General features: G+C 43.4%; 1 protein-coding gene across 2 annotated transcripts; it reads right to left on the bottom strand.

The window, feature by feature from the left end:
* Nucleotides 1-491: 491 nt before the first annotated feature.
* On the bottom strand, nucleotides 492-24394 carry LOC106570415 (protein NDRG1). 2 transcript variants are annotated; one of them, XM_014142716.3, is made up of 16 exons: nucleotides 24211-24394; nucleotides 11207-11265; nucleotides 10871-10906; nucleotides 7694-7799; nucleotides 7224-7344; nucleotides 6630-6692; nucleotides 5760-5820; nucleotides 5229-5315; nucleotides 4991-5035; nucleotides 4707-4810; nucleotides 4216-4278; nucleotides 3672-3723; nucleotides 3182-3229; nucleotides 2547-2582; nucleotides 2194-2245; nucleotides 492-1841 (listed from the first exon to the last, which is right to left on the bottom strand). In XM_014142716.3, exons 2-16 carry the CDS (start codon nucleotides 11261-11263, stop codon nucleotides 1627-1629), a joined length of 1146 nt encoding a protein of 381 aa, XP_013998191.1. In that variant the 5' UTR covers nucleotides 11264-11265; nucleotides 24211-24394; the 3' UTR covers nucleotides 492-1626. The 2 variants fall into 2 exon arrangements, with proteins under 2 accessions (XP_013998191.1, XP_013998192.1); XM_014142717.3 differs by lacking the exons at nucleotides 10871-10906; nucleotides 11207-11265; nucleotides 24211-24394 and adding an exon at nucleotides 8762-8920 and having other exon boundaries at nucleotides 1070-1841.
* Between the last annotated feature and the right edge of the window lie 1445 nt (nucleotides 24395-25839).

Raw genomic sequence — 25839 nt, 5'->3', positions numbered from 1 at the left:
TCCCCGGCATTCGCAGAGATGGTATTCAGTCTCTAGATCGTCCATTGGCTCGAATTCCAGACAAAGTATTTTTCTTACAAGGGGATCTTTCTTTAGCTTTTTTTCCTATTGGAAAAATGTGTAAATCAATGTTTTTGTGTTTTTTAAGCTCGTCTTTATGGTCTGTACATGGTTGCTTTCGGAAATAGTTTGACTTACAAGTAAACCAAGTGTGTGAAATATTTTAGTTATAATTTATTGAAGTACATTTTGAATACTAAATGATTGAACAAATTGTTTGTCATACAGGTATTTTTATATTCACAGTAACAAGTTTCATGAAATCTCGTTCATGCTCATGTAAAGATTGATTTGATGGAGTGGCTCTGAATTGAGTAATGAGTAAGAGATGAAGTGAGATGCTACTATAGAATGCATGTGCTATATATATGGTTAAAGATCCTGTGGAATCATTTGATCTTACAATCATTCAAAATGACAACACCAGGACAAAAAGTTATAGGTTTTTAATAAATACAAATTGATATGCTATATTTAATGCTTCTCATCTACAGCATTAGGCAGTTATGTATCTTTATAAAGCGATGGAGGCCGGTGTTCTACAAAGCCGGCAAGTGTTGCTGTCGTGCACGTAAGAGTGGGAGAGGGTTTTTGATAAGCTCTATGGCTAACTGGGATCTTTATATTACATCATGTGGATCGGCTTGACTTTCTCAAATCCATCACAACAAAGGAGCCTTAATAAGTCCGAGGGTCTCCATGGCACATTATCTTTGTTCTGCCGTGATTGCATAGAAATAATCATTTACATACACAAGAAGAAATATCCAAAAGAACAATTTTGCCTGAAGCCATGATCTGTTAATAAAGCAACAGTATGTGTTTGTTTGATTAATGAAAGGATCATCTCATGAAATGTTCTACAATACATCCAGAAGAATGTTAACTTTAGATGAAAGACATCCTAAAAGAGAGGGATCATTACAGGAATGTTGTGTGTACATGATTCTTTTCAATTCCCTCCTTTCCAAAGTTTCAAAGACCAATAGCAATTTGAGAAGATAAAAAAGACGCCATATGTTTGTTTTTTATCCACTTGCCTACCTATTCTTCCGCCACTTCTCTCCTGTATCCCACAGTACATTAATCATAACATTGAAAAGTTAACGACGAACAATTAGAAAGTCATTTAGTCAGGTACACATTTGAGAAAGCTGTATCATATGTAATAAAGAACTATAGACAAAAAAAACCAAACAGAACTGTCATGATGATAGATTTAAACAAACTCCTGTATTAAGTACTGGTTCTGCAGCCACAGCTTTCTCCCACATTCTCCGTTGCGCTGTGTCACTCTGCTGCGTTGCCACTAACAACTAGATATTCCACCTGACTCGGCAGATGGGAAGGGATCCGTTTATTTCAGAATACGTTTTTCCCTCTAAGGAATTTCCTTCATAATGCAGTAGTATATACTTGCATAGCCTTACACACACACACAACCTCTTCGCATAACTCTTTGGCATAGAGACATTCTCTAGTTGTGTGTTTGTAGGTGTGGTTAGTGGCAGCGCAGCAGGAACCAGGGGGCCAGAGGTTAAAGGTTGAGTGTCATGTAAGGGTCATCTAGCAGGACACTTCGGTGGACTTGAGCGCGGTGCTGCTGTTCGCTGTGCCTTCCATACTGTCCGTGTGGGAGCGGCCACGCTTCTCGTTGGTGTGAGACCGGCTCCTGTTTCCCTCGTTGGTGTGAGACCGGCTCCTGTTGCCATCCATGGAGTGGATGCTGGAGCCGGATGCAGTGCGAGAGCGGACCAGTCTGGTCATGCTGGCGGCGGGCACTGAGGAAAGGAGGAGGAAGAGGAGACAAGGTTCAAGATCCATTCACACACTGTGTTCATGGTCAACTGAATTCTGATTGTGGGCAAAATATTTCATATTTATATTTCATAATCATTATAGAACAGGTTAACTGGCATCCTGTTGTTATCTGAAGGTGCAGTTACTAATCTCACCCACCAGGTGGCAGGCAAACTCATTCTTACAGGTTGACGTGAACACCCACGTTTATTTTGCAAACAGTAATAGGGTAACCAGACTTTTATGTTTCTACATAGTTAATTAAATACTTGTTAATATAATTACTGGTCAGCGTTGGTTACACAGAGAGTGTTTGTTGGAGTGTGTACTTACTGTAGCCCATTCCCTGAATGAAGTACTTGAAGGCCTCTGTCAGCTTTGCAGGCTGTTGGGTGAGCAAAGGAAAGTTAGCAACTTGTTTCCCTGGTATTATCCACATAATGACATATCAACAGACAGATTCATGTCCTATCCTACAAACTGTGATAATGAGAGGCATATGTATGACAGCTGTTGTAGCAGCAGGTGCTGAGCTGGTATTAGCTCTCCAGACCCGACGTTATGTGCCTCATTGCTACTGTCACTAATGCTCTTAAATCAAGCTGCCGTTGTAATAACCCCCTAATGATTATCCCTTTGCCACCCCACCTCACCTGCGTGAACGCGTTAACAAGTTAGAAACGCACCTGGTCAACCATGGGCAGGCCTCCGCAATCCGCCATCTGGATAAAATAAAAATAAAGAAGGCCATGAGATTATGGTCCGTTAACACGTTATTCAAGAGGGCAGAGTTAAGGTATCAGGTTAGCAGTGGTACGACATTAGTCACCCCCCATTACACAAAACAGCCTCCCATTTAACACTTCCTCAACGTGAAACAAGTGTTTTCCATCAGCCTCTGGACAGTTAACAGTTTAGCGTCTGCAAAACGTGCTCATTTCAGGGCTTTACAGAACGCATTAGGTCCCAGCCAGGGGCGTGAATGTCATAGGTAGGCCAGACAGGAAGGATTGTGACCTGGGTCATGTTTATCAGGAGCCAAACCGAGGTAAACAAACTCAAACAGGGAGGGCTCTAGCTGGATTTGGTCCAATAAGAAACAAAAATGTTCCATTGCAAAACGTTTTCCATTACGTGCCTAATGAACAGACCCTGGAGGCTGGGTACAGCAGCATAGCCTCAACCTGCAGTCTCAGGGGTCCAAAGCAAGGCTAGTAAATCAGTCACCAGGTAGTTGCTGAGCTCCTGGAAGCTCATCACACTGCCTAGCCAATATTATGACCTATTATTAGCAGGAGGTAGATTGTAGGGGGCCACTCACCTTGAGCAGTGTGGTCTTTGTCGGGTCCAGCTTAGTATTGCACTCTACCTGTAGATGCACAGTACAGAGTCTAATTGAGCGACTAAATATTTACCCCAGTAGAGAAATAAATAGGTAACTGGGGGAGTAATATTTTATTGCTAGAAAAGCTTTTGTGGTGTTTGATTTCTTTCCCTTTTTTGTCCCATGTTTAAATCCTAAAAGTTTTAACCTTTGTTAATATCTTGTTGGGTAGGTTAGGGCTCTCCAACCCTTTTCCAGGAGGACTACCCTCCTGTAGGTTTTAACTAACCTGATTCAGGTTAGGTGCGCTAGATTAGGGTTGGAGTGAAAACCTACAGGACGGTAGCCCTCCTGGAACAGGGATGGAGAGCCCTGACTTAGATGAAAGGACAACACGTTCTTAGGAACCTAGGGACTAAAGACCAGAGGTATTACTGTTAATGATTTGTTTATGACCGTTAGGATTACAGTGTGTATTGGGACTTACCACAGCGTCAACAGCCGGAGAGCTGTCTCCTACCACCAACAGAGAAGGACACCTGAGAGCAAAAACATTAATTGCTATTTTGATACGCGAGGCTTATTTGATTTAATAGAAGTTTGGTAATGCTTAGGTTGTGACGACTGTACTGATATAAGTGTGATGCATGTGACATCCCGGCAACTTTTAGAAAAAAAAAAACTTTATATCGGAGTTGTCCCTGTTGACGGTCTATGCATATTCATGAGGCTAGCATAGCATCTCACTCTCCATCCAATCCGAAGAGTGGAAAAGGAAGGAGCTTGACAGCCCTCCGTTCCGCTCTGTGGTCAACGAATCCCATTGTTAGGGCGGAGACTAGCATCTTGTCATTATATCCATATGTGGTTATAGTACTACAGAGACAGGAGTTTTTCCCGGACCGAGTAACCACCAGACCAGGCTATAACTAGGGCCCAGAATTTCCAGGTCAGGGAAAACTCATGGCTCTAGCAATATGCCATGTGGGATGATTGAGGTATGCTGAAAAGTCTGAAGGTTTGGAACTCACTTCAGGGTTCTGACGGAGACTTTCCCACCAGGAATGGGCCTCTCAATCTCCAGATCCCGCCGGCTAAAAGGGAAAAAGGTGGGATATCAGTGAGGCCCAAGCTGAACATACTGACATTTTACAAATATAATATTACATATATGTTTATTATCTATTATAGATATGTAATAACATATATTGAAATATTATAAATACATAGATAAGATACAGTATGTGTCTATAATGAATATGCATGCGTCCTCTGGAGGACTTGTAAGACACGATTATGTATATTAAATAAATACCTGTTTATGTGGAGTCAAAGGATGTTAATGGTAATCTGTGTTATTCTCCGCAGTGAGGAGTCTAGTGTATTTACATGTTGTACGACTTGATTAAAAGGGATACTTTGGGATTTTGGCAATGAAGCCCTTTATCTAGTTCCCCATAGTCGGATGAACTCATGGATACCATTTATATGATTATTCTCTGCAGGAGCCCAGTGTAGTTACCTGTTGTAAGCTTTGACAAAGTGGTGCAGGTTGTACTGGTTCATGTCGTTCATGATGTGATGGCGGTAGGTGGCGATAAGATCGTGGTTGTTGGATATTTCCTCCTACAGAGATAGAAATAAACACCTACTCAGACTCTGTGACCTAGTGACAGTACTGCAACATGTAAGCCTGCCACGAACTGTCCTATATCCATGTAGCCAATAATTGGAATAGATTCAATGGGATTATGCTGATGAGATTTGCAGTTTCAATCACTGTCTATTTTGGTGCCCACTGCTCACCTTCCCGAAGAGATGGCCGATGAGCATTTCGGGCAAAGCAGTGACCTGAAAAGAGATTGAAAAGAAGATTTGTAGATTTTTTTTCATGGGTCAAATAGCAATCATATACATAGCTACGTTAATACTGTATAAACAAGCTACGTGACAATGTTGACAATCTAAAAAGGGCTTTATAAATCATCAAAGTTGATGGATTGTTGTGGATTTGTGGTTGTGCGGAGATGGTCCTGTATAGTACCTTGTTTGCAGCCCAGTCCATCCATCCCTCAGCACAGTGGTTGATGTTAACCAGAACCAGGCCTTCCACCAACGCTGGGTAGTCCAGCTAAAAACAGAGACAAACATTTGGTCAATGACTTCGTAATGGTGAAATTATACAAACAGTGCTCATTGAAACCTCATAGGGGTCCATTTCATTCACTATTACTCATTGAAACCTCAACGTTTCGTAACAGAGAGAAGTTAGTTATGGGTCAGTTAGGAGTTAAAACATTATTGGTATCCCTCCATCATCTGGGTTTCAGCAGATTGAGACGGAGTCCCTACAGGGGCGGGTGTTTTGGTACGGAGCCAGTCTACAACATTGCCAGACTCTCAGCAGCAGGCTAAAGCAATAAACAGGACTGTTCACCCAAAATCAGCACAGCATCACTGGGAACATTAATCTACTATAACTTCTAATCCCAGTTTGATTAAAACTCTTCATAATGAACCAAACTTAAGAATAATTGAAAGGGGAAGGTAGGAGGGGGGAGGGCGTCAAACTCACAGCGAATCTCGCCAGGATGTAGGCTCCAGCTCCGACGGCTATTCCAATTATGCTTTTCAGGCTGTGGTTAACAAACAAACAGAATATCATCAGAAGTTTTTGGGCCAATGGATGAGGGTCTAAGGCATCATGGTCTTTATTCATAAAGCATCTCAAAACAGGAGTTCTCTTCATTATGATCTAGAAGGCAAAACAGCACTTCTAATCTGAGACACTATGAATATAGATCCCGAACGGTAAGTAGCATGATATGCAAAATAAATTGACACATACATGTTATTCAATCATTGCACCCACACTGCTCGCGAGCGTCTGCGTAGCCAGGCACTAAAATAGAACTTGGTTCTATTTGTGACGCTCGACGCAGTGCATGTCCTGCCTCTCCCATCTCCTCATTGGTTTTTAGGAGCATATACCCACGTGGGTGATTGAAAGATGAACTGAGGTCCACACCCCAGTTGGTGGTGGTAACGCACCTTAAAGTTGGTTGCAAACCACCATATAAAGTCAAAAGAAGAAGAAGCCTGAAGGAGGAGAGATAATTAGAAACTAACTCGGTTTACCGTTTTATCTGTGGATTCATTGTCGGATTAGAGGACCTTGTGCATTTCAGGTAAAATAACAACCTAAGGACAATCCCAGGACAAATTAGCTAGCAACAGCAAGCTAGCTAGCTAAATTTCTATAAATGTTTAATGCACGTGTCCTGATCGCGTCTGGTGTGGGTGGACAAAATCAACATGCACGCGAGCGGTCTGGTCAGCATTTGAGCCCTATGGACTGGGGTTCAAATGTATGAGGAGAAATATATTTCATAATGAAAATATTTGATCAATTTCTAAATCTTATAAAGTCCTTGTTTGGACTTACCCAAAATGCTTGAGGACCAGGGGGAGGGACTCAGACAGCTGATCCATGGAGGGGTACTCGTACCTGGAGACAAAACAACAATGTCAGGGTTAAAGTACTTCCATTATCAACACTTTACAATGCTTCTTATCACTGCCCTCCATATCTCCATTCCATCAACGGCCTCATACTGGTTTCTCCTATCCTTTCTTCACTTTGATCATCTCTCCTATTCAGATCAAAGGGGATCTGGACTCAAGATGCAGACGATCATAAAAATGAAGCACCAGAGCAATCAGGTAAAAAAAACTATATTCACCTAACAAGCAAATGATTTATCAAGAGATCAGTGTAAATGGGCCACAACATATCTAGATGCTACAGTACAGAGGTCAAAGGGTGACAGACGAACAGGCTGGCCTACATTTGGTGCAAAGGCGGCGAGGTCTACGGTGGTCAAGTGGTCTAAGCCGCTGCCTCCAGAACTCATACCGCTGCAGCACGGGTTTGAATACGGCCCAGTGCCATTTCAGCCCACTCTCCTCCATCTTTCCTCTTTACATCTGTCCTATCCAATCAAAAACAAATAAGATAAGGCTAGGCGACTAGGCTCACCCAGTAGAGAAAGTGTTGGCCCCCTCGTGCTGCCCAGGGGCATCGACGTGGCAAACAGCAAAGTGCTGCATGATCTCCTGCATGTCCTCATGCTGGAACATGGAGTCAAAGCACGTCTTGTCTGAAACATGGAGATCCGGTACAGGATGTTAGTGAGGAGGCTGGATCTCACATGATTTGTGGATGTCAGATGTCTATCACGGTGGCCATTGTGTGCTTCTTCTCAACTTTCAAATGTATCCATTTATTTAAATGTTCATCTTTATTTAGCCCGGTAAGTCATTGAGAATCAATGATCTTTTACAAATGAAGTAAATTCACTTTTCATGATGTTGACTAGCCGTTATAGTCAATGAATTCTCATTCTTAAAAGTAACAATATCAAAGTGCATGGGGACATTAGTCTTACATTGAGGGGTGACATCAAATCCATTAACTAGGATGGGATGAATGAAGCATATGGGGCTTACGGTTCAGTCCAATGTCATGGAAGGTGAGGATGACGGGCCGGTCTCCTTTGGGCATCCCCTTCATGGTGCAGTGGATCCTTCCATGGGGAGTCTCCACATCGTGCTCCTAAAGATGGAATAAACCACGGTTAGCAAATAGGGGTACCACAGAACTCTGTTCAACTTTAAAAGAAAATATTCAAACATAAAGAAAAAACACCGAAGAACTCTACTCGACCTGGACAAGGTAAACCCTAAGCGAAACAGAGTTGAACTGCACCAAGGTATCCATGCTTAGCAGAGGATGATAATCCAGAACACTGTTCAAGAGCACGAAGCTCATGTTGTCAGCTTTGAAGATGCAGAGAAAACACTTGAATTTTCACCTGAATGAATCACTATGGATTTAGTCTTTACCTTCAGAATCACTTGTTTTTAACTTGGGCTGCATGTATTTTCTCCAACACAACACATTGTAATCAGAATACATCCAAACAGACTTATACTTCGCTCTGACTAAGGGGCAGCAGGTAGCCTAGTGGTTAGAATGTTGGGCCAGTAACCAAAAGGTTGCGGGATCAAATCCCTGAGCTGACAAGGTAAAATCTGTTGTTCTGCCCCTGAACAAGGCAGCTAACCTGCTGTCATTGTAAATAAGAATTTGTTCTTAATTGACTTGCCTAGTTAAATAAGTAAAAAAATGATAATTACCAAAATGTAAAGGCTTCATCAAAAAGTTCCATTGAAAACAAATGTATTCTACTTTCAGTGAAACAGACAATTGGCTCATGCAAAAGCAGTTAGCCTTTCTGCATTCAGTACGTTCAGTTTCTCAAGGAGTCATCATCAGAGCATTTGGCAATAATGTTTTAACAATGACCAACAATATGATTCAATCCCACATGATTTCTGACTGATGCATATTACTTCCAAAGGACCATCAGTCCATCATGTTTTTCACAATCAGAGATTGTTTATTTCAATCCCACAATAGTACAGAAGAAAAGATAAAGGTAATCAAGCCCAAGACGGCCTATCAAAGCCCACCATCAATTATTCCATAACAGACAGAGATCCAAAAGTACTTACAGAGGTTTCAATCTCAGCAACAACACTCTCCATGTCCGAATCCCCCTCAAGAACCATGTTTCCTAGTGGCTTTTGGTCACCCGTACTGAGTAGTAAACAGAGGTAGTGCTCTGAGCTATAGATCCAATTGAAGGTAAGCTTCTGTAAAGGTCTTTATGAGGGGACTTGTCTGAGGGTTGTGTTTTATACCCCTGGTACTTACTACTCTGCATAAGCCCTGGCCTCCCATGGTGCTTTGCAAGGTGGTCAAAACAAGATAATTCTAGCTGAAGAGATCCCTAAATTGGATCAGCACAATGTCCGAAAGTGGGACAGCATGGGATATTTAATGAAGAGTAGTGCAAAGTGAAGAGTAAGCAAGCCATCAGATCAATGGGAATACAGTATAAAAGAGCAATGAATCACTTTTAACCCAGTTGCCAAAATATCTGAATTTGATGACATATCAGGCAGTCAAGAAAGAGAAAAATAAAGACATTTTTTGTAATAGCACTGGCATAATCATGTCTGAAGCCTTTATGGTGTTTAAAGTCATTCTGTTAGGTATGTCTGTGTGGCAATGTTTCAATAGATTGAAAACTAACTCAGTATCGTTATGAGATACCGTACAAATACATTGTTTCATGTCTCAATGTTATCAGTGTGGGGAGATTATCTTTAGTTTACTATTCCAAAAATAAGATAGATTATTGGCTCCTAGGTGCAATTTTGTTTGCGGCACGTTCAATTTCATAGGCCTAGCCCACTAGACCTACTGATACTGCAAGTATGAGTGGTTACCAATAAAATAATATTGCCACTGGAATAGGGGAGGAATCCTGATGTCATAAACCCCATATACTGACCAAAACAACTCTTACAAGGAAGGTAGTTAGGTCCAGGTTAAGACCCTGGGGAGTTGTGTCCCAAATGGCAACCTATTCCCCACATAGTGCACACATTTTTACCAAATGAATTTGGGCTCTGGTCAAAAGTAATATACTGCATTGGGAATATGTTGCCATTTGGGACGCAATAAGAGTCAACGATGTAGTCAAATCCAGTTCAACCAATGCTTCCCTCCAGGTTCACATAACCTATTTACATGACCTGAGGTAGACATCTGACGGCAGTGTCGTCTAGGTAGCCACGGCTTATTTGGTGGCAGTTTGATATAGACACATGCTGTGCTAATCTCATTGAGCTAGCTAGAGGAGGGGGGAGATGAGAAAGAAGGAGGAGGGATACATGTGTAACTAGTGTGCCTGAGCTTAAAGGGGGGAGGGGGAGGCAGCCTGGGAACAGGACAGGTGGCTGAGGTGTCCCTCCTCTACCTACGTCAGTAGGGCTCTAAGACACAAAGCGATATTAAACGCTTGCCCTGGAAACCTGAGTTGACTAATCCCAGTAGGCGTGAGGGTCGGTTTGCACGAGATGGTTAGGCAAAATCCCTCTACTGCCACCACTGACAATTCTCAGGTCAACATACAGTATAATCAGTTTCAGGATATTGGCATGTGGTAGGATGTTTATAAGGTACTTTGACAAGTTAAGAATGAAAGCATTGATTGTTAGGTACTGGGTTCCCAGTGGTGCAGTCCAAGGTCCTGAATGTATGTAGTTGGTATGCTGCTGGCTGTATGTCAAGTCAACATACACATTCATACTACAGTGTGCTCAAAATGTAATTATACTTTTCCCTCTTTAGATTACACAAAGGGCTACAGATAAAACAGTGCAGTAGTCATGTAACATCATCTGTCAGTATCAAAGAGACCTAAATGTATGCAAAACGTCCACCAGAAACACCTAAGTACTGCATTTACATTTTACATTACATTTTAGTCAGTTAGCAGACGCTCTTATCCAGAGCGACTCACAGTAGTGAATGCATACATTTCATTAAAACATTTTTTTTTACGTACTGGTCCCCCGTGGGAATTGAACCCACAACCCACACGGGACCCGTGTGGCTCAGTTGATTCATCAATAATTTTCCTTTCACATTACTAAAATATCCCAACCTAATCCATGTGGACATTAATCTGACTACTCTACACTGAAACCTGTGGATTATGTCAACATTTGTAGCTTTTGATGGATATCTACGTGTGCACCATAGGGACATACCTTTATCACAAGTTGTGCAACAGCTGCTCTGAGCCCCTAGAAATGACAGAGACAACGGTTATAGAGAGTGAAGCTTTGCCAATAAGATATGATGAAATACAGAATATATGTAATTGTCCTATGGGCTGCATTGTGTTTTAAATATAAAGAAAGGTATCCATAAAGGACCAGTATCACATTTCAGACTGTTCCTGACAGCTAAACAGTCAGCATTTATCTATGGAGTTCAGTTCTCATATAACCAAGTTTCAACATTTTGCTCAGACAAATAAACCATTGTCTATAGTACATGCAAATCAAATGTATGATCATAGTAATGATCATGTGTTTACGTACTGGCAATTCCCTGTCAACAAGCAGGGGTGCTTTTGGCGCAACTTGGATGTCATCCATGTCTTTCAGTTGAAGAAGCCGAGAGAGGGAGAGAGAGAGAGAGAGAGAGAGAGAGGACTGTTATTTAGATATACGCTGACTGCTTCAACCAGAGCGTTCCTCTTTGAGAAGTTTGAGAAGTTTCATATTACAAAACACACATACCTTTCTGATCCCTGTACATTTGTTTTGATATCATGTTATTACGTTAATAACTTAACACTGAGAAAACAAGACTGGTGCACTCTCGTTCAACAGTGCATTTGAGTATTTTCAGATACAGTGTACTTTCCAAGTGTATTTCCAAATACAGTCCAATACTACTTGTCTTTTCAAATAAATAATACCTAAATACTTACTTCGAAATAATTGAAAAGTTATTAAAAATATATATTAAAAGAAATGTATAGCATTTGAACCCAGGTCTGGATCGTATAGGTACCATGCTTTCCTTCCCAACCTTTATATGATACTTCTACGGATCTAAACGTCTCCAAAACAACTTGAAGAAGGGAACTTCACCAGGTGGTTTCCAGGAGTTGTTTACCAGGAGTTGTTTGCCAACCTTCCACTGCACATAGTTAGCCATGACCACCTGATTTCTACACAAGGAATGACAGATGACTAAAACAACATCCATGTTGCCCTCTTGTAGGGATTGATGTATGACACTGTTTTAAGACTAGAACACTAGCAGTACACCAGGCCCTAGCTACAGCTACAGTTTTCAAAGCATTTTAAACCAGAATGAACTAAAATGAGAGTCGCTACGGCTATTTCGACAGAGGGAGGGAGTGGGCGAAAAATTCAATCAAGCTGCTGTCTAGAGATCATGCTGCTGTGGATTGTGTGGCTCTGCTGTGCATGCAAATCAAATCAGATGGTAAACAGACAGGGTCTTTGTGTCCAGCAAGGCCTTGGCAGGACAGGCAGTCGAGGCAGGGCGGGCAGGCAGGCAGGCGAGGCTGGTAAAGGAGTCAGGCTCTTCCTCCATGGCGGGCTTACTGGGCTTGGCCAACACACAAGAAGCTACTGACACTGCACAGCTTCCATAGCTCCCTTCATACACAAACACAGTACTCTTTCTCGCTTCCTGCCTCACACCATATTTCTGTGTCTCCCTCTCTCCGCTGTACAGCTATAACAATATCCTTTGGATCTGATCTATGTACAGGTTTGAGATGTGCCTCTCCATTTAACACAAGAGTTTTGGGTGTCTGGGCAGGCATCCATCAGAACGGCTACATCCCAAATGGCACGCTATTCGGCCTAGAGCACTACATAGGGAGCAGAGTGCAATGTGGGAGGCAGACCATAACAGAGGCCTCTGCCAGGCCTCACAATAGTAGAGAGAGGAAGAGGAGTATCAATCACACAGTTTCATTTTACGGAAGTGTTTTTTTTAAGACATGACGCCTTCCACTACAAATCCTTTGTTGGAGAAACTGTTCGCCATTTCCCACTGAAATTCCAACATTCTATTCAATCCAACCATGTGAGAGAAGTTACACAGCCCAACATAATCTGGAAATGTTGATAAAAACTGTTTTGTATTTATAGCAGCGCAGTTAATCCTAGTGGTGTTAAAGAGGCTAGTCATGATCTTGAAACCCATGTCTGTATTTTCAAACCTTATGTTTTGGTTTCAAATTATGGCTAAGTAAACCAAACACCATTAAACCCAAACCAGTTTCCAGACCTGTAGATAGGCTTGGTGCTGAGTAGGCAGTTTGAGACAACTAGGCCAAATGTTGTTTACAAGCTAGGATGCCCTTTTGACTCGCCTAAGCTAATCTTTTACCTGGCGGTATAAAAAAAAAAAACTACCTCTCAGGACATCAGTAATACCTCACGAGTACAGAACATGTTCGCGCTCCTTCTCTGCCCCCTCCCTCTCTGTGTCTAAGGAAATTATCCCTCTCTTCCTTGCTATATACAGTGGCTCGCGAAAGTATTCACCCCCTTGGCATTTTTCCTATTTTGTTGCCTTACAACCTGGAATTCAAATTGATTTTGGGGGGGTTTGTATCATTTGATTTACACAACATGCCTACCACATTGAAGATGCAAAATATTTTCTCTTGTGAAACAAACAAGAAATAAGACAACAACAAAAAAAATCTTGAACGTGCATAACTATACACCCCCCAAAGTCAATACTTTGTAGAGCCACCTTTTGCAGCAATTACAGCTGCAAGTCTCTTGGGGAATGTCTATCAGCTTGGCACTGGGATTTATGCCCATTCTTCAAGGCAAAACTGCTCGAACTCCTTCAAGTTGGATGGGTTCTGCTGGTGTACAGCAATCTTTAAGTCATACCACAGATTCTCAATTGGATTGAGGTCTGGGCTTTGACTAAGCCATTCCAAGACATTTAAATGTTTCCCCTTAAACCACTCGAGTGTTGCTTTAGCAGTATGCTTAGGGTCATTGTCCCATCCCAGTCTCAAATCTCTGGAAGACTGAAACAGGTTTCCTCTCAGGAATTTCCCTGTATTTAGCGCCATCGATCATTCCTTAAATTCTGACCAGTTTCCCAGTCCCTGCCGACGAAAAACATCCCCACAGCATGATGCTGCCACCACCATGCTTCACTGTGGGGATGGTGTTCTCGAGGTGATGAGAGGTGTTGGGTTTGCGTCAGACATGGTGTTTTCCTTGATGGCCAAAAAGCTCGATTTTAGTCTCATCTGACCAGAGTACCTTCTTCCATATGTTTGGGGAGTCTCCCACATGCCTTTTGGTGAGCACCAAACATGTTTGCTTATTTTTTTTATTTAAGCAATGGCTTTTTTCTGGCCACTCTTCCGTAAAGCCCAGCTCTGTGGAGTGTGCGGCTTAAAGTGGTCCTATGGACAGATACTCCAATCTCCGCTGTGGAGCTTTGCAGCTTCTTCAGGGTTAACTTTGTTGCCTTTCTGATTAATGCCTTCCTTGCCTGGTCCATGAGTTTTGATGGGAGGCACTCTATTGGCAGGTTTGTTGTGGTGCCATATTCTTTCAGTTTTTTAATAATGGATTTAATGGTGCTCCGTGGGATGTTAAACGTTTCGGATATTTTTTTATAACCCAACCCTGATCTGTACTTCGCCACAACTCTGTCCCTGACCCATTTGGAGAGCTCCTTGGTCTTCATAGTGTCACTTGCTTTGTGGTGCCCCTTGCTTTGTGGTGTTGCAGACTCTGGGGGCCTTTCAGAACAGGTGTTCAGTACACTGAGATCATGTAACAGATCATGTGACACCTGTGTGCAATCTAACTAATTATGTGAATTCTGAAGGTAATTGGTTGTACCAGATCTTATTTAGGGGCTTCCTAGCAAAGGGGGTGAATACATATGCACGCACCACTTTTCCGTTTTTTTTTTTTTTTTCGAATTTTTTGAACCAATTTTTTATTTATTTTTTTCACCAATTTTGACTATTTTGTGTATGTCCATTACATGAAATCCAAATAAAAATCCATTTAAATTTCAGGTTTTAATGCAACAAAACAGGAAAAACGCCAATGGGTGTGAATACTTTTGCAAGGCACTGTATCTACAGCACCTGTCAGACGTTTAGACACACATACTCATTCAAGGATTTTTCTTTATTTTTACTATTTTCTACATTGTAGAATAATAGTGAAGACATCAAGACCAGGAAATAACACATGTTGAATCATGTAGTAAGAAAAAAAGCGTTAAACAAATCAAAATATATTTTATATTTGAGATTCTTCAAAGTAGCCACTCTTTGCCTTGATGACAGCTTTGCACACTCTTGGCATTCTCTCAACCAGATTCATGAGGAAGTCACCTGGAATGTATTTCAATTAACAGGTGTGCCTTGTTAAAAGTTCATTTGTGGAATTTCTTTCCTTCTTAATGTGTTTCAGCCAATCAGTTGTGTTGTGACAATGTAGGGGGCTAAACAGAAGGTAGCCCTATTTGGTAAAATACCAAGTCCATATTATGGCAAGAACAGCTTAAATAAGCAAAGAGTGCAGTCGCAAAAACCATCAAGCGCTATGATGAAACTGTCTCTCATTAGGACCGCCACAGGAAAGTAAGACCCATAGTTACCTTTGCTGCAGAGGATGTTCATTAGAGTTAACAGCCTCAGAAATTGCAGCCCAAATAAATGCTTCAGAGTTCAAGTAACAGACACATCAACATCAACTGTCCAGAGGAGACTGCTTGAAAATCAGGCCTTCGTGGTCGATTTGCTGCAAAGAAACCACTACTTAAGGACACCAATAAGAAGAAGAAACTTGCAAAGGGCCAAGAAACACGAGCAATGGACATTAGACCAGTGGAAATATGTCCTTTGGTCTGATGAGTCCAAATTTGAGATTTTTGGTTCCAACCGCCGTGTCTTTGTGAGACGCAGAGTAGGTGAATGGATGATCTCCCATCTGGTTTGTGCTTAGTGGGACATTCATTTGTTTTTCAACAGGACAATGACCCAACACACCTCCAGGCTGTGTAAGGGCTGTTTGACGAAGAAGGAATCAATCACCCGACCTGAGACGGTTTGGGATGAGTTGGACCACAGAGTGAAGGAAAAGCAACCAACAAGTGCTCAGCATATGTGGGAACTCCTTCAAGATGGTTGGGAAAGCTTTCCAGGTGAAGCTGGTCGAGAGAATGCCAAGACTGTGCAAAGCTGTCATCAAGGCAAAGGGTGGCTACTTTGAAGAATCAAAAATATATTTTGATTTGTTTAACACTTTATTGCTTTCGTCATGTTTCCATATGTGTTATTTCATAGTTTTGATGTCTTCACTATTATTCTGCAATGTAGAAAAATAGTAAAAATAAAGAAAAACCCTTGAATGAGTAGGTGTCTCCAAACTTTTGACTGGTACTGTATATACTGCAGTTCTCTCTTCCTTCATTGCTCTCACTGTGTCCGTCTTCCTGTCTCTCTATCCCTCTGTTCCTCCCTCTGTATGAGAAGATGAAAATCTTACTACCTCCTAAGCACATCCACAACATCTATTTTTTTACAGTGTGGTGCTCTACCACGTATCAGATCCTGATCTCTCCTTCCACACTTCTGTTTTTCAAGAACTTGAGCGTAGATGAGGACAACAGACAATTCCCTAAAATAATCTTAGCATGCAGAAGTGAGACTGCCTTATGCATTCATCCAACACAGGAATACTGGAACCATAAAGAGTCTGCGTGACAAATATTGGCACAATACTCTAACACTTTCTGACTGAGTAGGCCTAAATGTTGAGGAGAGAGAGAGACAGCGAGAGAGAGAGAGACACAGCGAGAGAGAGAGAGCGAGAGAGAGAGACACAGTGAGAGAGAGAGAGCGAGAGAGCGAGAGAGAGAGACACAGCGAGAGAGAGAGACACAGCGAGAGAGAGAGAGACACAGCGAGAGAGAGAGCGAGAGAGACACAGCGAGAGAGAGAGCGAGAGAGAGAGACACAGCGAGAGAGAGAGCGAGAGAGAGAGACACAGCGAGAGAGACACAGCGAGAGAGAGAGACACAGCGAGAGAGACACAGCGAGAGAGAGAGAGACACAGCGAGAGAGAGAGAGACACAGCGAGAGAGAAAGCGAGAGAGAGACACAGTGAGAGAGACACAGCGAGAGAGAGAGAGAGAGAGAGAGAGAGAGAGAGAGAGAGACACAGAGAGAGAGAGAGACACAGAGAGAGAGAGAGACACAGAGAGAGACACAGAGAGAGAGAGAGACACAGAGAGAGACACAGAGAGAGAGACACAGAGACACAGAGAGACACAGAGACACAGAGAGACAGTGAGAGAGAGAGCGAGAGAGCGAGAGAGCGAGAGAGCGAGAGAGCGAGAGACACAGTGAGAGAGAGCGAGAGAGAGAGCGAGAGAGAGAGCGAGAGACACAGCGAGAGAGAGCGAGAGAGAGAGCGAGAGAGACACAGCGAGAGAGAGAGCGAGAGAGAGAGCGAGAGAGACACAGCGAGAGAGAAAGCGAGAGAGACAGCGAGAGAGAGACACAGCGAGAGAGACAGCGAGAGAGACAGCGAGAGAGACAGCGAGAGAGACACAGCGAGAGAGAGAGAGAGAGACACAGCGAGAGAGAGAGAGACAGCGAGAGAGAGAGAGAGACAGCGAGAGAGAGAGAGAGAGACAGCGAGAGAGAGAGAGAGAGACAGCGAGAGAGAGAGAGAGAGACAGCGAGAGAGAGAGAGAGACACAGCGAGAGAGAGAGAGAGAGAGAGAGAGACACAGCGACACAGAGAGAGAGACACAGCGACACAGAGAGAGAGACACAGCGAGAGAGAGAGAGAGAGACACAGCGAGAGAGAGAGAGAGAGACACAGCGAGAGAGAGAGAGACACAGCGAGAGAGAGAGAGAGAGACACAGCGAGAGAGAGAGAGAGAGACACAGCGAGAGAGAGAGAGAGAGACACAGCGAGAGAGAGAGAGAGAGACACAGCGAGAGAGAGAGAGAGAGACACAGCGAGAGAGAGAGAGAGAGAGAGAGACACACAGCGAGAGAGAGAGAGAGAGAGACACACAGCGAGAGAGAGAGAGACACACAGCGAGAGAGAGAGAGAGACACACAGCGAGAGAGAGAGAGAGACACACAGCGAGAGAGAGAGAGACACACAGCGAGAGAGAGAGAGACACACAGCGAGAGAGAGAGAGACACACAGCGAGAGAGAGAGAGACACAGCGAGAGAGAGAGAGACACAGCGAGAGAGAGAGAGACACAGCGAGAGAGAGAGAGACACAGCGAGAGAGAGAGAGAGAGACACAGCGAGAGAGAGAGAGAGACACAGCGAGAGAGAGAGAGACACAGCGAGAGAGAGAGAGACACAGCGAGAGAGAGAGAGACACAGCGAGAGAGAGAGAGACACAGCGAGAGAGAGAGAGACACAGCGAGAGAGAGAGAGAGAGACAGTTTAAATCCAAATGATTTAAATCATGTTACAAAACACCTACTCTCCACTACTTGGTTAACAAAACACTACTGATTGGAATTGGGAAGCAAAGTCTCCCTTTTAGGTAGCTAGATTTAAGGCCACTGCCACCTTCCTTTTTTCTGGGTGAAAAAGTTTGGGAACCCCTGTGCTAGATGGTCAGAGGGTCACTTAGCCCAAAGGCCAGCAGATGGCAATATTGATCTGGTATTGATGGTTTAATCTTACCATCTACACGCATTGTATTCAGCTGGCAATACACTCGTATCCCCTGTGGCCTGGTCTGTCCCTAAAACATTCTCCATTCAGGCTGCAAAGGCGTCAATTTCCACCTTAACTAGATTTAACGGTAAGAAGGCAGAAAACTGGGAAAATGAGTACTTTCTTTATGAAAAATAATTTCCCACCACCATTCTAGTGGCTAATGCTATTTCCTGATGTTGTGCCCTGCGTTCAGACAGAGATATTAGAGAAAGGAGGAGATAGAAATCTGATTTGTTAATGAATGGAGAAACGTAAGATGCCCCACCCAGAAGACTATCGACCAATCTCAAAGTCAAGGCACTGAGAAACTGCCTATTTTCCTTAAAAGTACATCTTGTCACAATTCCAAAGCGATAGTTAATTATCTCACATCTCAGAAAATATCTGCAATGTTGTACTTCTTGTTCACAAAATTAATGTTAATTAATTAATGACCAATGGAGTGTCCCCCAACTCCTCAAAAGCATCTCTGGTTTAGCCAGATTGGCTGAACACGATTCACAACATCCGGGACTAGGATTCCTAAATATTAGCCACTTTAGCATGGTGGTGGAAAACGGTGTTTCATAAAGAAAGTAGGCAAATTTTCCCACCTTCTCGCCATTGATGGTTTGCAGCCTGAATGGATAACGTTTCCTGGTACGAACCGGTCCACAGGAGGATAACAGCGTATTGCAGGCTGCATACAGGAAGTACCCGTGCCACGGTCTATTCAACGCTCGTCGGAATCCGGAATCCATGCTTCAAGATAGTTTTGATTACCGGACTGGGATATGTTCCGGGTTGCCTCTGAGAACAACATTGACGTATACACGGACAAAGTGACTGAGCTCATCAGGAAGTGTTTAGGCGATGTTGTTCCCACTGTGGCTATTAAAACCTACACAAACCAGAAACCGTGGATAGACGGCAGCATTTGCGCAAAACTGAAAGCGCAAACCACTGCATTTAACCATGGCAAAGTGACTAGGAATATGGTTGAATACAAACAGTGTAGTTATTCTCTCTGTAAGGCAATCAAACAGGCAAAACGGCAGTATAGAGACAAAGTGGAGTCGCAATTCAGCGGTTCAGACACAAAACGTATGTGGCGGGATCTACTGCCAATCACAGATTACCAAGGGAAAACCAGTCAGGTTGTGGACACCGACATCTTGCTCTCGGACAAGCTAAACACCTTCTGTGCCCGCTTTGAGGATAACACAGTGCCACCGACGTGGCCTGCTCCCAAGGACGTTCTCCGTGGCTGACGTGAATAAGACATTTTAGAGTGTTAACCCTCACAAGGCTGCCGGCCCAGACCGCATCCCTAGCCATGTCCTCAGAGCATGTGCAGACCAGCTTGCTGGAGTGTTTACGGACATATTAAATCTTTCCCTATCCCAGTCTGCTGTCCCCACTTACTTCAAGATGTCCACCATTGTTTGTGTACATAAGACAGCTAAGGTAACTGAACTCAAAGACTATCGCCCTGTAGCACTCACTTGTCATCATGAAGTTCTTTGAGGCTAGTTAAGGATCATATCACCTCTACCTTACCTGACAACCTAGACCCACCTCAATTTGCATACCACCCCAATAGATCCACAGACGATGCAATCACCAACACCATAGTACCCTCCAAGCTCAAATCAAATCAAATGTTTTATTGGCCACAACTGGGTGTGCAACTGGGTCCTGGACTTACAGATGGGCCGCCCTCAGGTGGTGAAGGTGGGAAACACATCCACTTCACTGATCCTCAACACAGGGGCCCCACAAGGGTGCGTTCTCAGCCCCCTCCTGTACTCCCTGTTCACCCACGACTGAGTGACCACGCACGCCTCCAACTCAATCATCAAGTTTGCAGACGACACAAAAGTAGTAGGTCTGATTACCAACAATGATGAGACAGCCTACAGGGAGGAGGTGAGGGCCCCAGGAAAGTGGTGCCAGGAAAATAACCTCTCAATCAACGTCAACAAAACAAAGGAGCTGATAGTGGACTTCAGGAAACAGCAGAGGGAGCATGCCCCTATCCACATCGACGCAGTAGTGGAGAGGGTGGAGAGTTTTAAGTTCCTCAGCATACACATCACTGACAATCTGAAATGGTCCACCCACACAGATAGTGTGGTGAAGAAGGTGCAACAGCCCCTTTTCAACCTCAGGTAGCTGAAGAAATTTGGCTTGGCCCCTAAAACCCTCAAACCTTTACAGATGTACAATTGAGAGCATCCTGTCTGGCTGTATCACCGTCCTGGTACGGCAACTGCACCACCCGCAACCACAGGGCTCTCCAGAGGGTGGTGCAGTCAGCCCAATACATCACCGGGGGCAAACTACCTGCCCTCCAGGACACCTACAGCACCCGATGTCACAGGAAGGCCAAAAAGATCATTAAGGACATCAACCACCCAAGCCACGGCCTGTTCACCCCGCTATCATCCAGAAGGCGAGGTCAGTACAGGTGCATCAAAGCTGGGACCGAGAGACTGAAAAACAGCTTCTATCTAAAGGCCATCAGACTGTTAAATAGCCATCACTAGCCGGCTATCACCCGGTTACGCAACCCTGCACCTTAGAGGCTGCTGCCCTACATACATAGACTTGGAATCACTGGCCACTTTAATAATGGAACACTAGTCACTTTAGTAATGTTTACATACTGCTTTACTCATCTCATATGTATATACTGTGTTCAATCTAATACTATATATTTACATTTAAGTCATTTAGCAGACGCTCTTATCCAGAGCGACTTACAAATTGGTGCATTCACCTTATGATATCCAGTGGAACAACCACTTTACAATAGTGCATCTAAATCTTTTTTTTTGGGGGGGGGGGGGGTTTAGAAGGATTACTTTATCCTATCCAAGGTATTCCTTAAAGAGGTGGGGTTTCAGGTGTCTCCGGAAGGTGGTGATTGACTCCGCTGTCCTGGCGTCATGAGGGAGCTTGTTCCACCATTGGGTGCCAGAGCAGCGAACAGTTTTGACTGGGCTGAGCGGGAACTGTGCTTCCTCAGAGGTAGGGGGGCCAGCAGGCCAGAGGTGGATGAGCGCAGTGCCCTCGTTTGGGTGTAGGGACTGATCAGAGCCTGGTAGTAGGTCTGATTATTTCTTAATTCCATTCTTCTACTTTTGGATTTGTGTATATTGTTGTGAATTGTTAGATACTACTGCACTGTTGGAGCTAGGAACACAAGCATTTCACTACACCCGTAATAACATCTGCTAAATATGTGTTTGTGACCAATAAAATTGTATTTGATTTACTATGCGTTTGGACGGTAAGATGGAAAAGACTCAATATCGCCATCTGCCGGCCGTTTGCCTAGATAGTTACTGTGTATGTACCGATGCTCATTTCAAAGTAACATCCCATGATCAATGACATCAGAAGCAAGATCATACGGATTACGCTGTGGTTCCGGTGCTTTCTTCGATTCCAAGTTGCTTTCAAACAACGAGTACTTACAATGTACACTAAACAAAAATAAACGAAACATGCAACAATTTAAAATCTTTTCCGGAGTTACAGTTCATTTAAGGAAATCAGTAAATTGAAATAAATTAATTAGGCTCTAATCTATGGATTTCACATGACTGGGAATACAGATATGCATCTGGTATTGGTGTGGATCAGAAAACCAGTCAGTATCTGGTTAGACCACCATTTGCCTCAGGCAGCAGGACACGTCTCCTTCGCATAGAGTGGATCAGGCTGTTGATTGTTGTCCCACTCCTCTTCAACGGTTGTGTGAAGTGTCTGGATATCGTCGGGAACTGGAACACCCTGTCATACACCTAGATCCAGAGCATCCCAAACATGCTCAATGGGTACCATGTCTGGTGAGTATGCAGGCCATGGAAGAACTGGGACATTTTCAGCTTCCAGGAATTGGGTACAGATCCTTGTGACATGGGGCCTTGCATTATTCTATTTGTAAAAATGTTTAGTCATTTAGAAGATGCTCTTATCCAGAGCGAGTGCACACATTTTAATTGGTACTGGTCCCCTGTGGGAATCACACCCACAACCCGGGCATTAAAAGTGCCATGCTCTACCAACTGAGCCACACAGGACCACGCTGAGACATGAGTTGGTGGCGGCAGATAACACGACAATGGTCCTCAGGATCTCCTCACGGTATCCCTGTGCTTTCAAATTGCCATTGATAGAGTGTATGGCGTTGTGTGGGTGAGCGGTTTGCTGATGTCAACGTTGTGAACAGAGTACCCCATGGTGAGGTTATGGTATAGGCAGGCAGGAATACGCTAAGGACAACAAACACAATTGCATTTTGTCTGCAATCTGGCCGTTACAGTTGAAACCGGGATTCAGAAAAGCACATTAAAGCATATTCTCCAGCGTGCCAGTGGCCATCGAAGGTGAGCATTTGCCCACTGACGCCAAACTGTTGTCAGGTCAAGACCCTGGTGAGGTGGACGAGCACACAGATGAGCTTCCCCGAGACGGTTTCTGAAGTTTGTGCAGAAATTCTTCAGTTGTGCAAACCCACAGTTTCATCAGCAGTCCAGGTGGCTGATCTCAGATGATCCTGCAGGTGAAGAAGCCAGATATGGACGTCCTGGGCTGGCGTGGTTACACGTGGTCTGCAGTTGTGAGGCCAGTTTGACGCACAAATTCTCTAACAAGGCGTTGGAGAGGGGTTTGGTAGATACATTACATTATCTGGCAACAATTCTGGTGGACATTCCTGATGCCAATTGCACTTCCCTCAACTTGATACATTTGTGGCATTGTTGTGTGAAAAAACTGCACATTTTATAATGGCCTTTTAGTGTCCCCAGCACAAGGTGCACCTGTGTAATGATCATGCTGGTGTGGCATATCAGCTTCTTGAGATGCCACACCTGTCAGGTGGATGGATTATTTTGGCAAAGGAGAAATGCTCACTATCAGGGATGTAAACAAATTTGGGCATAACATTTGAGTGGAATAAGCTTTTTGTGCATTTGGAACATTTCTGGGATCTTTTATTTCAGCTCATGTAACATGACACCAACACTTTCCATGTTGTGTTTATATTTTTGTTCAGTTTGGATTTATTCAAAGAACGTCTCCTGCATGGTAGCTCAGCAGGTAGAGTCGGGTTTCAAAGATCATAACGCTGGCGAATGCAAATAAATATGATTTTTTTTTTGACACCACACTTTCTGCACATGCGTTTTATTTAGTATAAGCTTCTAGACTAAATAATGCAATAGATTCACAGTGACAGCAAAAAAGAATGACAGAAGGCGCGAACCTGTAACAATAACTGACAATAGGCTATAAACACCCGAGACAAACCACTACGCCACGGAGATTTTATCAACTTTGTGAAAAATATTTATATATGAACAAACGCTGCTTTTCATTGCTAGCCAGCATATATTACTAATTTGTATTGTGTTAAAAGCTCCAAGTAGCCTAATAAATAGCTTTTCGGCACAATTTGGTGAAAATCCCAAACGCTTCCGAAGCCTCGGTTTCCCATCACTACCCACTAACACACGAACGCAGGGGTTGCAGCGATGAGACACGATCGTATTTGGATCGCAATTGGATATCATGTCATTGGGGAGTAAAAAGGGGGGTAAAATGATCAAATACAAAAAGTATTTGTTCAAAAATGTAAACAAAACAAAAAACTTTCTGTTTGGCATAATGGCGCTCGTGGTGCGTGCATATGCTGGTTTGACGCAGTCGCTACACTGGGCTGGTACTAACACCTGGAAAGTTTAAAGGACCTGTATTTAGATCAATTGAATTGTGCTGTAATATCCAGAGAGCGATTCAAAAACACTCACCTGTTAAGTTTGATTGTCCACTGTTGATCACCCACACAAAGTAGTTAAACACTTTAAATGGTTTGCAAATAGCCTCAGTAATATTTATTCACTAAGTTTTAGTTATATTTACTAGTTACTTACATCTGAGGGAAGGTGTATCAGGGCGTTTATAAAGCATTCGGAGACAGCCCAGCCCCCTTCCCCTTCTCCACTTGCTATTGGGCAATATCACTGCATTTGGTAATACTGCTATACTGTTCCCAGTGGTTGCATGAGAAAAGGGATGACACAGAGGCTGCTGATTGAAGTCTGTCAGTAGAACAGTTGTTTTGAAGTAGCCTACATCCATTGATGCCCACTTCTCACCTCTAACTACATGTATTTATCCAGACATTTTTGCATTTGTAGTGCAATTATTACATTTACTAATCTTGCAACGCGTTTGGCATCCAAGAGGGTTACTTTTGATGTGGGTTTATTTCAGGAACGCTTGTTAGTTTGTCAACAGTCCATGCTTCATGATTAGGTGGTCATTACTGGGATTTTAATAGGTTACACTTTCACTACTGCGGTCAACAGCACTGCACCCCCCACAGCTGCTCGCCCAAGCTTTCCCCATTTCTCCTTCTCCCAAATCCAGTCAGCTGATGTTCTGAAAGAGCTGCAAAATCTGGACCCCTACAAATCAGCCGGGCTAGACAATCTGGACCCTTTCTTTCTAAAATGATCTGCCGAAATTGTTGGAACCCTTATTACTAGCCTGTTCAACCTCTCTTTCGTGTCATCTGAGATTCCAAAAGATAGGAAAGCAGCTGCTGTCATCCCCCTCTTCAAAGGAGACTCTTGACCCAAACTGCTACAGACCTATATCTATCCTACCCTGCCTTTCTAAGGTCTTCGAAAGCCAAGTCAACAAAGAAATTACCGACCATTTTGAATCCCACCGCACCTTCTCCGCTATGCAATCTGGTTTCAGAGCTGGTCATGGGTGCACCTCAGCCACGCTCAAGGTCCTAAACGATATTGTAACCGCCATCGATAAGAAACAATACTGTGCTGCCATATTCATTGACCTGGCCAAGGCTTTCAACTCTGTTAATCACCACATCATCATCAGCAGACTCAATAGCCTTGGTTTCTCAAATGATTGCCTCACCAACTACTGGTTCACCAACTACTTCTCTGATAGAGTTCAATGTATCAAATCGGATGGCCTGTTGTCCAGGCCTCTGGTAGTCTCTATGGGGGTGCCACAGGGTTCAATTCTTGGGCCAACTATTTTCTCTGTATACATCAATGATGTCGCTCTTGCTGCTGGTGAGTCTCTGATCCACCTCTACGCAGACGACACCATTCTGTATACTTCTGGCCCTTCTTTGGACACTGTGTTAACAACCCTCCAGACGAGCTTCATTGCCATACAACTCTCCTTCCGTGGCCTCCAACTGCTCTTAAATACAAGTAAAACTAAATGCATACTCTTCAACCGATCGCTGCCCGCACCTGCCCGCCCGTCCAGCATCACTACTCTGGACGGTTCTTACTAGAATATGTGGACAACTACAAATACCTAGGTGTCTGGTTAGACTGTAAGCTCTCCTTCCAGACTCACATCAAACATCTCCAATCCAAAGTTAAATCTAGAAT

Source organism: Salmo salar, chromosome 14 (assembly GCF_965601325.2).
Source record: "Salmo salar chromosome 14, fSalSal1, whole genome shotgun sequence".
Classification (NCBI taxonomy): Eukaryota; Metazoa; Chordata; class Actinopteri; order Salmoniformes; family Salmonidae; genus Salmo; species Salmo salar.
Note: the sequence above shows the minus strand (reverse complement) of the source record. Positions and strands in the feature narration are given on the sequence as shown.